Source organism: Nannospalax galili, unplaced genomic scaffold (genome assembly GCF_000622305.1).
Source record: "Nannospalax galili isolate Female #2095 unplaced genomic scaffold, S.galili_v1.0 scaffold596, whole genome shotgun sequence".
Taxonomy (NCBI): Eukaryota; Metazoa; Chordata; class Mammalia; order Rodentia; family Spalacidae; genus Nannospalax; species Nannospalax galili.
This window is the reverse complement of record NW_008340140.1, coordinates 11,713-24,248: the sequence shown is the minus strand read 5'-3', so window position 1 is coordinate 24,248 and position 12,536 is coordinate 11,713. Positions and strand designations below refer to the sequence as shown.

The following is a 12,536-nucleotide window of genomic DNA, read 5'->3' as shown; positions in this document are numbered from 1 at the left end:
GAGAGAGAGAGAGAGAGAGAGAGAGAGAGAGAGAGAGAGAGAGACCAATGGAGGGTGAGCTCTGGACCAGGCTAGACTGACTTGAGCTAATTCTAAGCCTCTGGGGATGATGATGCCTGTCTTAGAGGAGATGGAAAAGTTGCAAGGCACAGTTTGTTTGTCAAGCAACTGCTCAGAGCCATTTGTTGAGTCTTTCAGTGTTGCATGCATTAGTTTCAACACCATATACTTTATCACGTAAGTCCTCACTGCCACCCGGGGAGGAAGGCAGCTACTAAATCATCCTTATTTTGAAGATATGGCAACTGAGGTTTAGTACCAGATTTGCTATTTTTTTTAGAAAAGGGATTGGTGAATTATGTATGACCCGTGTGCTCTATCCAGCCAGCAGCCTGTGTCTGTTTAGACACTGGTCATGTCTGTTCATGCTGCAGCCGTACAGTTGAGCAAAGCCTAAAGTATGTTCCTGTTGGCCCTTTCCCAGAAAAGCTGGCTAACTTCTGTTCTAGTGAAAAACAGAGCAAGATTTGAACCCAGTCTGGGTAGACAGAGCAGTTGACTGATGGGCTAGCTGTTAATGATAAGGCTGTGCAGGCTGAGCAGGAAGGACTGGAGAAGTGCTTCATGTCCTTTTGGATGCTGGAGCCTTCTGCTTTCCTCAAGGCCAGGGGCTATGGCAGAAAGAATTTGAGGAGGCTCACCCCTCCATCTCTCAGGTTCAATGAGATGCCAAAGTCTTGGCTGGGCCCTGGTAGCATCACTGAGGGATAAGACCACAGCGCTTATTAGAGGAAGAGAAAAACTCATATAATGGATTGAGCCAGCAGGCCCCTGAAGTCAGGGCCAGGGCTGCATCTTCTTTTGGCCTGTTGGGTTAGACCTGTGTTCATAGTGCATTCCAGGCCAACTGGGTTGTCCTGGTTGAGAGTAAGTGCTAAGTAGGCAGGGAAAGAGGGTTCCTCTGAAATGTTCCCATTTCACAGAGAAGAATGACTGACAAGGAAGTGGGTGTGGAAGAGCATTCTAGGCAGATTGAACAGCAAAGAAAAGGGTGCATCATACTGGGCATGGTAGGCATGCCGTTAATCCCACTGCTCCACTGTTCAGAAGGCGGAGACAGGTGGGCTACAGTGAGACCTTGTCTGAAAAAAAATAAAAACAAAAAAGGAAAAAAGGAAAATAGAAAGGCCACTGTGTAGGGGCAGTGAAGCGTGAGAGATGGAAGATCAGTGCTTGGAGGCAGGAGATCATGCCCAGTCTGATGAAAAGCCATGAGTGACTGAAATGTTAAAAATTGCACTATTTTCAAACCCTTCCTAAATGCCAACTGCTTATTGCACCCTTTCAACACATTAACTAATATGAGCTTCACAGTCCACTAACAGGGAGGTTCTTTGATTCATCTTTTTTTTAATAGGTAAGGAAACAAGCTTAGAAAGGTTAAAACACGGGTCTACCAGAGATAGACCCTGTCACTAAAAACAAAACAAACAACATAAAAGAACTTGGATTTCACTCAAGAAAATGAGAGGCTATAGAGGCTCACACCTTTAATCCCAGCACTCAGGAGGCAGAGGTAGGCAGATCTCTGTGAGATCGAGGCCAGCCTGGTCTACATAGAGAGTTGTAGGCCAGCTGTGGCTATTGGAAGACCTGTCTCAAAAACCAACCAACCAAAAACAGAAAGAAAGAAAAAAAGAAAGAAAGAAAGAAAGAAAGAAAGAAAGAAAGAAAGAAAGAAAGAAAGAAAGAAAGGGAAGTTGGAGAGGGGGTGTAGCTTGAGTTTATAGTCCCAGTTACTCAGGAGGCTGAGGCAGGAGGATTGCTTGAGCCCAGGGTTTGAGGCCAACCTGGGCAATACAATAACATGTTACCTTTAAAAAGAAGATGAAGGCTGGACATGGTAGCACATGGCTTTAATCCCAGCACTTGGGAGGCAGAGGCAGACAGATCTCTGAGTTCAAGGCCAGCCTAGTCTACATAGTGAGTTCCAGGACAGCTGGGACTACAGGGAGACCCTGTCTCAAAAAGACAAAAAAAAAGAAGATGAAGGGATGAAGGAAGAGGAGGAAGCTGAAGAGGAGGAAGGAGGGAGGGAAGGAAGGAAGAAAGGAAGGAGGGAGGGGGAAACAATACTGGGTTTCTTCTTTGGGGGAGGGGTGTTGGGATGAAGGAAGAGGAGGAAACTGAAGAGGAGGAAGGAAGGAGGGAAGGAAGGAAGAAAGGAAGGAGGGAGGGGAAAACAATACTGGGTTTCTTCTTTGGGGAGGGGTGTTGAGAATTGAACCCAGGACTTCATGCATGCTAAACATCACTGAGCTGCACCCCAGATCCTGGGTTTGCTTCTCAAGTCAATCCGGGAAGGATTTACCTGACTCCAAAGCCACATAAGCATAGTCTCTGGATGCCCTCAGCATCTCTGCTCCCCCACTTGGACTGATTCCACCTAGCTCATTTGTCCTAAGACCTAGCATTTGTTTGCTGCTAATGATATGGCATATATATGCCTGGCACTTGCACTGGGTTCACTTTATTTTTGCAATAACCTTAAATTAAGGCTGAGGGATGCAGGTCACTTGGTAGAGTGCTTGCCTAGCCTGCCCCAGGCCCTGGGCTCCAGCCCCAGCACCACATAGACCAAGAGTGGTGGTACACAGCTGTAATCCCAGCACTCAGAAGGTGGAGGGGGGAGGATTAGAAGCTCAGGGTCAACCTCTATTGCATAAAGTACCTGTCTCAAGAAAACCAACAAAAGACTCAGCATGGTAGCATATGCCTTTAATCCTAGCACCGGGGAGGCAGAGGCAGGTGGATCTCTGTGAGTTCAAGGCCAGTCTGGTCTGCATAGTGAGTTCTAGGTAAGTTGGGGCTACAGGGAGACCCTGTCTCAAAAAGACCGAAAAAAAAAAACGAGAGATCTCAGGTGACTAGCCATCCTGGTTTGTCTGGGACTGAGTGGGTTCCCAGGAACAGTTCTAAAACTGAACAGATTCTGGACCATATAAGACTACCTGGTCATCTGAGCTATGTGAGTGCTGAGTGTTAAGTACATGCTCAATCAGTGTCATTATTGCTTCCCCTTTTCTCTTTCAAGTATGTGGCAACAAAAAGGTAGCCAGCATCTATTCTGTACCCTATTTTGGTGCTTGGACCCTGTGGGCAGTGGATGGGGTACAGGGTTACTGTACAGCACTGAGTTCAAAGGGTTCACCAGAGAATCCACAGTCTCCCCCCAGAAGGGCTAACCTCCCTCTGGGGGCGATTCCAGTAGCCCTTAACCTTGGTGGTGTCCTGAGCTGAAAGAACTTGTTAGGTCTGGCTTTCCCAAATGGGTTGGGTCTCTGGGCCATAAAGTCCCTAGAGAGGTCGGGGTCCCATAACAAAGCCAGGCGAGGAGAAAAAGGAAGGAAAGTACATCCGACATTGACTCCCTTGGCCTTGCAGGAAGGCTGAAGAGGGAGTCCCCACGATCAGGAACATTGTGCTGGATGAGGAAACAGGCTCAGTAGCCTAGCGACGTGATCTGCTGAAGATCCTGCGGGAAAAGCTGGGTAACTGGCATTTGAGACCTGTGGCTTGGCTCTTTTAGGACTGAGTCCCCCACTTGTCGAGAAAGCAGCCGGGCTTGTCACGGGGCTCCGTTACTGCCCTCTCCACCCTCCCCGCAGCCAGCCCCGCCCCGTGTCCCCTCCCAGGCCCCAAGGAGGAGCGAAGAGCGGAAGGGGGGGGGGGGGTCGAGGAGGCCCAGTCTCATAAAGGCGGACCGACCCGCGCTGCCCGCCAGACCCCGCCGCTAGGATCCCCTGAGCTGAGGCTGCCCTACGTGACCTCTCCGTCCCCCTCCCCCCGCTTCACCGCTGAGTTGAGGCGCGCCCTCACCGAGGACGTCCAGACCCTCACCGAGCCGCGTGGCCCCCTGAACCCAGGTGCAGAGGCGAGAGGATGAAGGGGGGCGCTGGGATGGGGGCACCAGGCACCTCGTGGGAGAGTTTAGGACCTGGGGGAGCCGGGAGACCCAGGAGACCGAGGGCAGGCTGGCCACCCGGGCTCGCGGCCTCGGAGACCGCAAGCACCCCTCAGGAATGCGCGTGTGGTCGTTGCCATGACTACGTGCAAGCCTGCACCAGCACCCCTCTACGAGAAAAGGGACAGTGGTTGGAGGGGGAGGGGGACTCGTTCCCCTGAGGTCCAGATTCGCCACGCGGAGGTTGCGAGAGGGAACCGAGGACGTCTCCTCCCCCGCGCCCCGAATCCTTTGGAAGCAGAGCGCAAGTCGCATCCTGTTTCCGAGCCTCAGTTTCTGCAAGTGCTTAATGGAGACGAGATGATTGGTTCTGAGTTCCCCCGAACAGTTTCCTGGAGAGTAGCGGTCCGGGCCAGGCCCTTGTTCTGGTTGCAAAGCCCAGGAGAGGTATGGAGCCGCCCAAATGACACCTGCTCCCGCTCCCCCCCAGGCCCGCTCGCCATGGCCCTGCTCCTGGCCCTCTTCCTGGCGCTCCAGGCAGGTGCTCACGCGGAGCTCCCGGGCTGCAAGAGCCGCATCACCTCCAAGGCGCTGGAGCTGGGTAATGCTCGAGGCAGTGGCGCGGGAGGGTGCGGGACCTAAGGGTGTCTGTGCTGCTGCAGTGAAGCAGGAGGGGCTGCGCTTTCTGGAGCAAGAGCTGGAGACCATCATCATCCCAGATCTGCAGGGCCGAAAGGGCCACTTCTCCTACAACATCTCGGAGTAAGTAGGGCGCGGGGGCGGGGGCCACGGCGTGGGGGCGGGGCTTCAAAGGTGGGCGTTCCAAGTGCTTGGAGGCGGGGCTGACGAAATGCGCCCTTGATCCCTGGAGAGGCCAAGGTCGAGCCTATGTTGCCTGGTCTGAGATGGGCTAAAAAGATAAAGGAGGAGCCAGCCCACACTGGCGAGACTAAGAAGGTGTGCGTTACCCAGAAGTAGGCGAGCCCAAGGAAAAGGAACTCGGAGCAGTAGAATGGAAGCCTGGTCCAAAGAACCTCCAAAAAGATGCAGTGGAAGGATTTACCAATAGATGAGGGTAGAGAGTCTAGGCCTGCAGTGAAGTTAATGGATGGGTTATGGGACTAAAGGTGCATCCTTGTGACAAAGGATGGGCGAATTGGGATAAATGGTGAGTTTCAGTAATGAAGACAAAGTGAACAGACTGTTAAAAGACCAGGTCGGGCCAGGCGTGTTGGTGCACGCCTTTAATCCCAGCACTTGGGAGGCAGAGGCAGCGGATCTCTGTGAGTTCAAGGCCAGCCTGGTCTACATAGTGAGTTCCAGGACAGCTGGGGCTACAGGGAGACCCTGTCTCAAAACGACCAAAAAAAAAAAGAAAAACCAGGTCGAAAGCTGAGCATGGTGGCACAGGCCTGTAATCCAGACATTCAGAGGGCTGGGGAAGGATCACAAGATCAAGGGCAACTTGGGCTATGAGAACTTGGACTACATTGAGACCTTGTGCCCTCTTCCCCCCAAAAAATCAGGTTGGAAATCCTGCTGTGTGGGAGAGAACAAGGTACAAGCATAGTTCTTTGTGGGTTTTCTTTTCTTTTTCTTTCTTTTCATGCTCTTTTCTTTTGGCACAGAGTACCATGTAGCCCAGGCTGGTCTCAAACTCAAACTCAGTATGTAGCTGAAGATAGCCTTGAATTCTGATCCTCCTGTCTCCATGTAGAATGGGCATCGTATGACCGCTTAGGTTTATGTAGCTCTAGGCTTTGAATCCAGGGCACCATGCAAGCCAGGCAAAGACTCCACTAACTAAGCTACATCTCCAGCTGTTTCTTTTCTTTTTTAAAAAAAAAATTATATGTATGTTATACCTGCATGTATGTATGTGCACCACCTACATACAGTGCCTGTGGAGGCCAGAAGAGGGCACTGGAGCCCTTAGAACTGGAGTTACAGTTGGTTGTGCTCTGCCTTGTGGGTGCTGGAAACTGAACTTGGGTCCTCACAAGTCAGCAAATGCTCTTAACCACTAAGCCATCTTTCCAGCCTCACCCACCCTCTTTTTTTTTGAGACAGGATCTCCCTGGAGCCCTAGCTGGCATGGAACTCACTATTGTAGAACAGGTCAGACTCAATCTCACAGAGATCCAGCTGCCTGTGCCCCCGGAGTGCTGGGATTAAAGGCATGTACCACCATGCCTGCCTCCCCCCAACTTTGAAGAAAACAAACAAAATTCTTGTATGGAAATACACACACATGTAATGTCCAGCAAAAAGTTCTGTTTTGTCATTTCAACATCATCCTCTTCTTCAATGCCTCTGATATAATGGACCTTATTACATCTCACTGGGGCTGGAGAGATGGCTCAGTGGTTAAGAGCACTGACTGAACCCAGAGGACCCGGGTTCCATTCCTAGCACCCACATGGAGGCTAACCACCCTCCAGAACTCCAGTTCCAGGGACTCTGACACCTTCTTTTGACCTCCTTGGGCACTGTAGGACACGGGTGCACTTACACACATGCAGGCAATACACTCATACACATAAAATTAAAATATTAAAAAAGAATAAAACTTTACCTCACTGGGTGGTACACAAAGCTATCGCAGGCCCAGAACAGATGAGTGTCAAGAGAAATCATTATTGTTTTTTGAGAACTTCTTGCTCTGTAGCCCAAGCTGGCCTCAAGACATTCCTCCCTCATCTGTCTGCTGAATGCTGGGATTACAGGTGTGAGCCATTGTGCCCTAAACAGCAAGAATTTTAAGTGGTGGGGTGATGAGATTGCCAGGTGAGGGGGCCTGTAATCCCAGCTACTCAGGAGACTTGGCAGGAGGATTGCTTTGGCTCACAAACTCAAGGTCAATTTGGACAAAAAATGGAGACCCTCATTTTAAAGAAAAAAAAAAAAAAGAATGAAGGTCACTTTTAACCCCTGGGTGTACAGGAGCTGATCCCTGAGTTACCAAATACAGGTCAGACTCTTGAGGGGCAATGGAAAAATCCATTCCACCCACCCAGCTTCCCCTGGCTGAGACTGGAAGAGGAGGAAATGAATTTCCTGTGATGGGGTGGGTCCTCTCCTCTTTGCTTGAGACCTGACCTGGTGCCTGCTTTCCACAGCGTGAAGGTCACTGAGCTGCAGTTGATATCCTCAGAGCTCCATTTCCAGCCAGAGCAAGAGCTGATATTGCACATCTCCAATTCTTCCTTGGGACTGCGCTTCCGAAGACAGCTTCTCTACTGGTTCTGGTGAGGACCCTGTTCTCTCAGGGGTGGGGGGTCCGGGCTGGTGGCCAGCGCCACTTAGCCTTCTTAAGTTTCAGTTTCTCCATTTGAGAGGAGAGTTTGGTAGATGCCTGGCAGACAAGCAGAGTGCAGTCTGGTGAGGAGGTATCAGGAGGCTCCATCCCTAGCTGAGGAGTTATTGGCAGTTAATGGCTGTGATGGGAAGGGGCGTCATTTTTATGAAGTGGTGTAACCACTGAGTAAGTTGTCTATGCTCCAGTCAGTAACCACGCCCATGCTCATGCAAGCAACCCTAATTAAACTCAGTGATTTAAATTAATTAATTAAAAAAAGAAGCCGAGGGCCGGATGTGGTGGCGCACGCCTTTATCCCAGCACTCAGGAGGCAGAGGCAGGTGGATCTCTGTGAGTTCAAGGCCAGCCTGGTCTACATAGAAGTTCCAGGACAGCTGGGGCTACAGGGAGACTCTGTCTCAAAAAGACAAAAAAAAAAAAACCCAAAAAGACATCTACAAGGTGTGCTGGCCCATGCCTTTAATCCCAACTCTTCAGAGGCAGAGGCAAGTGGAGCTCTGTGAGTTCCAGGCTAGCCTGATCTACGTAGTGAGGCCCCATCTCAAAACAAAAACCAAACAAACAAAAGGCACGAAAGTAAGAGAGGGTCTTGTTGAAAAGAACAAGGGGTTCAGGGGTGGAGAGGAGGACAGAGGGCAGTGGGGGTAAATCCTGCAAATGCATTCTATACATGTATAACAAAAGAAGTTGTCATGATGTATGGATAAGGAGAGGGTCAGTGACTCCTCCATTAAGCTCCCATTGGGGTGAACATGAACCCCCTTTGGCAGCTATGATGGGAGCTACATCAATGCCTCGGCCGAGGGTGTGTCCATCCGCATAGGTCTGCAGCTCTCCCGGGATCCCACTGGTCGGATTAAAGTGTCCAATGTCTCCTGTGAGGCTTCTGTCTCTAGAATGGATATGGCCTTTGGAGGAACCTTCAAGTAAGTTCCAGCCCTGGCGCACCCCCTTTGAGCCCCAAAGCCCAGTTTCCTAGTGTGATGGAAAGTGCAAAGCCTGGGAGTACTGATGAGTCCAAACCCCAGCTCGACACTTCCTGGCTTTGTGAACTTGGACAAGTCACTGCAGTTCAGTGCCTCAATCTTCTCTTTTACAAAGTGGAACTAAAAATCATGAACGTATTTCGTGATGCTCATGACGATCCTGCTGATAGATGCAGAGTATATAGAATAATACCTGGCAGGTGGTAAATGTCTCAGTGCCAGTCACATAGATAAAATAATTGTTAGGACCCGGGCGACGTAACACACACCTTTAATCTTAGCACTTGGGAGGCAGAGGCAGGCTGTAAGATTGAGGCTAGCCTGGTCTACATAGTGAGTTCCAGGCCAGCTGGGGCTACAGAGAGACCCTGTCTCAACCCCTCTTCCCCCTAAAAAGAATAATTGTTAGGGTTAGTATGCCCAGGGATGCAGCTCAGTGGTACAGCACTTGTCTAGCATGCATAAGGCCCTGGGTTCAAAACCAAGTACTTGAATTAAAAATTAAACTGGAGCTGAAGAGATGATTCATTGGTTAAGAACACATACTGCTCTTGAAGAGGTCTGGGGGTCCTCAGCAACCTTTGAGCAGCTCACAAGCACCTGTAACTCCAGCTTCAAGGGATCCAATGCCCTCTTCTGGACACCAGCACAGACATGCACACAGACACACATATATACATAAATAATGAAAATAAATCTTTTTTAAAAAGAGCTGAAGAGATGATTCATTGGTTAAGAACACATACTGCTCTTGAAGAGGTCTGGGGGTCCTCAGCAACCTTTGAGCAGCTCACAAGCACCTGTAACTCCAGCTTCAAGGGATCCAATGCCCTCTTCTGGACACCAGCACAGACATGCACACAGACACACATATATACATAAATAATGAAAATAAATCTTTTTTAAAAATTTTTTATCATTTTTATTTTATGTGTATGAGTGTATTATGTATGTGAGTTGCACCCGTGTCGTGCAGTGCCGCGGAGGTCAGAAGAGGGCTTCGGATTCCCCTGGAACTGGAGTTATGGACGGTTCATAGCGGCCCTGTAGGTGCTGGGAATCGAACCCGGGTCCTCTGCAAGAGCAGACAGTGCTCTTAACCCGCTGAGCCATCTCTCCAGCCCCTCAAATAAATCTTTTTTAAAACATGAAACTGGCCAGGCATGGTGATACATGCCTTTAATCCCAGCACTCGGGAGGCAAAGGCAGGTAGATCTCTGATAGTTTGAGGCCACCTACATAATGAGAACCTGTCACAAAAAATAACAAAAATACAAACAAACAAAATGAAACTGACAGTATGCACAGTTGGGCATGCAGTAAATAAAATAAAAATAGCAATAAAAATAATGACATAGGTCTGGGTCCTGGAGACTTCTTGTTGGTTCTGTCAGGGAGAACATGGTAGATTTATCATCTTATGTTCACACATGGTCAGTTTTTACTTGTTCAATAAGAATAGTGTATGCCAAGCCCTAAGGACTTAGAAAGTAGTTTAGAGCCTAGCTAGAGAGACTGAAACATTGGTTATGAGAATTTTGGAAGAGGGGCCAAGAAAATCTTGGCGGGGAGGAGGAGCAGTTGATGGAGGGTGATCAGAGAAGACTGCCTGGAAGAGGAGGCATCTGAGTTCAGTTAGGAGGACAGAGGCAGGAAACTTGGGACGGCATTAGGAAGTGTACAGACTGGATATGGGGAATTCTGAGCAGTTGTGAGGAGCTATGGAGGGATTCTCTGGCTGGCGGGGGCAGGTAGAAGAGGTAATCTTGAGAATCTGGCTGGAGAAGCACTGGGGCTTGGATCTTAGAGAATTGCTCAGAGTTGCTGGCTGAAGCTGAGGTTTGGCATTTACTACACAATGCCATATTATGGCTTTACCCAAATAAAAACAGCCTGAACATCCATTTTAAGCCAAGAGTGGACCTGAACTGCTGAGCATCTGTCCCTTCAGAATTCTCTCAACAATTTTCTTGTTTTCGATTTTCTGTTTGTTTGTTTGTTTGTTTGTTTTTAGTCGAAACAGTCTGTCCAGCATGAAATGGGGAAGCAAAAGCAGAATTATCTTCTCAGAGAAGAATTTGCCCTTTCAGATTCCTACTGATGTAGACTAACACAAATAAACCACAAACAGACTATCAATTTGTTCCCATCTGTTGCTTACAACACAAACAGGGATGTTCATCTCATTGGTTTCAATGAGATAAGCACTGCTTGCAAAGCTTTGATAAGTAAAATACACATACACACATTCATACATTAATTTGGGTCCAGGGCAAGGAAAGGTCATGAGGGATTAAGGTAGTATGCCCGGGTCACAAAAGGAGCATTCAACTCAGTGAGCTTGTCTATAGTAAAACAAGCTAAGATTAACTTTTTGGTTGCAAGGTTAAGTAAAAGTCATCTGTCCAGAGCATGTCCATATTGTACAAGTCCTTCCCATACTGAGGAGTCCTTGGCACTACTGTTTCTTTGGGCATTGTCATTTCTCCTGGCTCTGGCTTAGGGCAGAGGGAGGGGCTGGGCTTACCCAGGCTCTCCTGTCCTTGCAGGAAGGTGTATGACTTCTTCTCCACATTCATCATCTCTGGGATGCGTTTCCTCCTCAATCAGCAGGTACGGGCAGTGAAAGGCCTGGGCAGCAGGGTGGAAGTGGCCTGGTTTTGAGAAGCCCCCTGACTCTGACCCCGTACCCCAGATCTGCCCAGTGCTCCGCCATGCTGGGATGGTGCTACTCAACACCCTCCTGGACGCAGTGCCTGGTGAGTCAATGCTGGTGAGTTTAGGCGCCTTGCTGCAGGCCTGGAGTTGGAGCTAAGGAGGGAGGAAGCCAGGTAGGAGATGTCATGCAGGATCTCAGAACAGGTCCCTTCAAAGTCCAGCTATGGGGCAGTCCTGGCTTCAAATGTGTCACTAGCATGCTGTGTAACCTAGTACAAACTTCCCTCTGAGCCTCAGTTTCCTCACTGGCTGGTAACCACCCCCAGGGGTTGTCAAGGTCTCTAATCTGCTTACTAATCACTGGGGTCCCATTTGTCTTCAAATCATATGACAGTAAGTGCTCAGTTAACATGAACTCTTTTTTTTTTTCCTAAGCCATGGTGTCTGTCCACTGTGGGTCAGAGACCTTGTCCTATCAGGTCTAACACACAGGGTGTGAAAAAGGAGGAGACAAGGGAAACCAAGAAATGAAATACCTCCTTTGCCAGCTTAACATTTTTTTAAATGGGGAGCTAGAGAGATGGTTCAGTGGTTAAGAGCACTGACTGCTCTTGCAGAGGACCCAGGTTCAATTCCCAGCACTCACATGGTGGCTAACAACTATCCATGAGAGATGGTTCAGTGGTTAAGAACACTGGTTGTTCTTGCAGAAGACCGAGGTTCGAATCCCAGCACCCACATTGCAGCTAATAACTGTCCGTAACTCCAGTCCCAGGGGATCTGACAGCCTCTTCTGACCTCCGAGGGCATTGCACGGAATGGGTGCACTTACCTACATGCAGGCAATACACACATACACATAAAAAAATAAAAAGTAAATTAAAATTTTAAAAACATATTATTATTGTGTCTATATGAGCACACATGGTATCACGTGTGTGTTTGGGTACCCATACCCTGGCATGTATGTGGAGGTCAGGCAATGACACTGTGGCGTTGGTTGTCTCCGTCCACCTTTATGTGGGCTCTGGGGATTGAACTCACGTCTCTAGGCTTTCAAGGCAAGTGCCTTTACCTGATAAACCATTTCACTGGCCTCCTTTGCCGTTTTCCTTAGCAATTTGATGAAACTCTTTTAGTAGTCATTGTAGTGGTAGGAGTAAGCAACAACTGCTTTGTTACTGAACACTTAATACACACCAGGCACTAAGTGGTTTCCACTTAAAACCAATTTGATCCTTCGAAGAACCCTGGGAGGGGAGTGTCACTAGCCAGCTTGGAGTGACTTGGGCCCCTCCCTGCAGTACGCAGTTCTGTGGATGAGCTTGGTTGGCATTGACTACTCCCTCCTGAAGGATCCTGTGGTCTCCAATGGCAATCTAAACATGGAATTCCGGGTGAGCTGCCTGGGCTGGTGTGCCTTAACCTCTGGCTGCCTACCCGGCTTTCTTCCTCCTCTATGTGGTTGAGCAGGGCTCTGCAGATGCCTCTCATTACTGAGGATGCTCTGGCTTCCTGCTGCTTCAGTCTTAGGTTAAACCCCCTGCAATCCCTTTCTAACTGCCCCGACTTTCTAATCGCATTTGGTTTCTCTGCAGCTCCTCCTTGC

At 49.1% G+C, this 12,536-nt stretch overlaps 1 protein-coding gene across 1 annotated transcript in view; it reads left to right on the top strand.

Annotated features, from left to right (window-relative positions):
• The window catches only part of LOC103735779, a gene marked incomplete at its 3' end in the record, with an annotated part of 19,629 nt that extends 7,305 nt beyond the window's left edge, over positions 1-12,324 (top strand). Inside the window, 9 exon segments of the mRNA XM_017798682.2 lie at positions 3,392-3,505; positions 3,613-3,926; positions 4,455-4,565; positions 4,627-4,726; positions 7,084-7,212; positions 8,054-8,209; positions 10,819-10,882; positions 10,965-11,042; positions 12,232-12,324. Of these exon segments, the coding sequence (XP_017654171.2) occupies positions 3,392-3,505; positions 3,613-3,926; positions 4,455-4,565; positions 4,627-4,726; positions 7,084-7,212; positions 8,054-8,209; positions 10,819-10,882; positions 10,965-11,042; positions 12,232-12,324 (1,159 nt within the window).
• Positions 12,325-12,536: the final 212 nt, after the last annotated feature.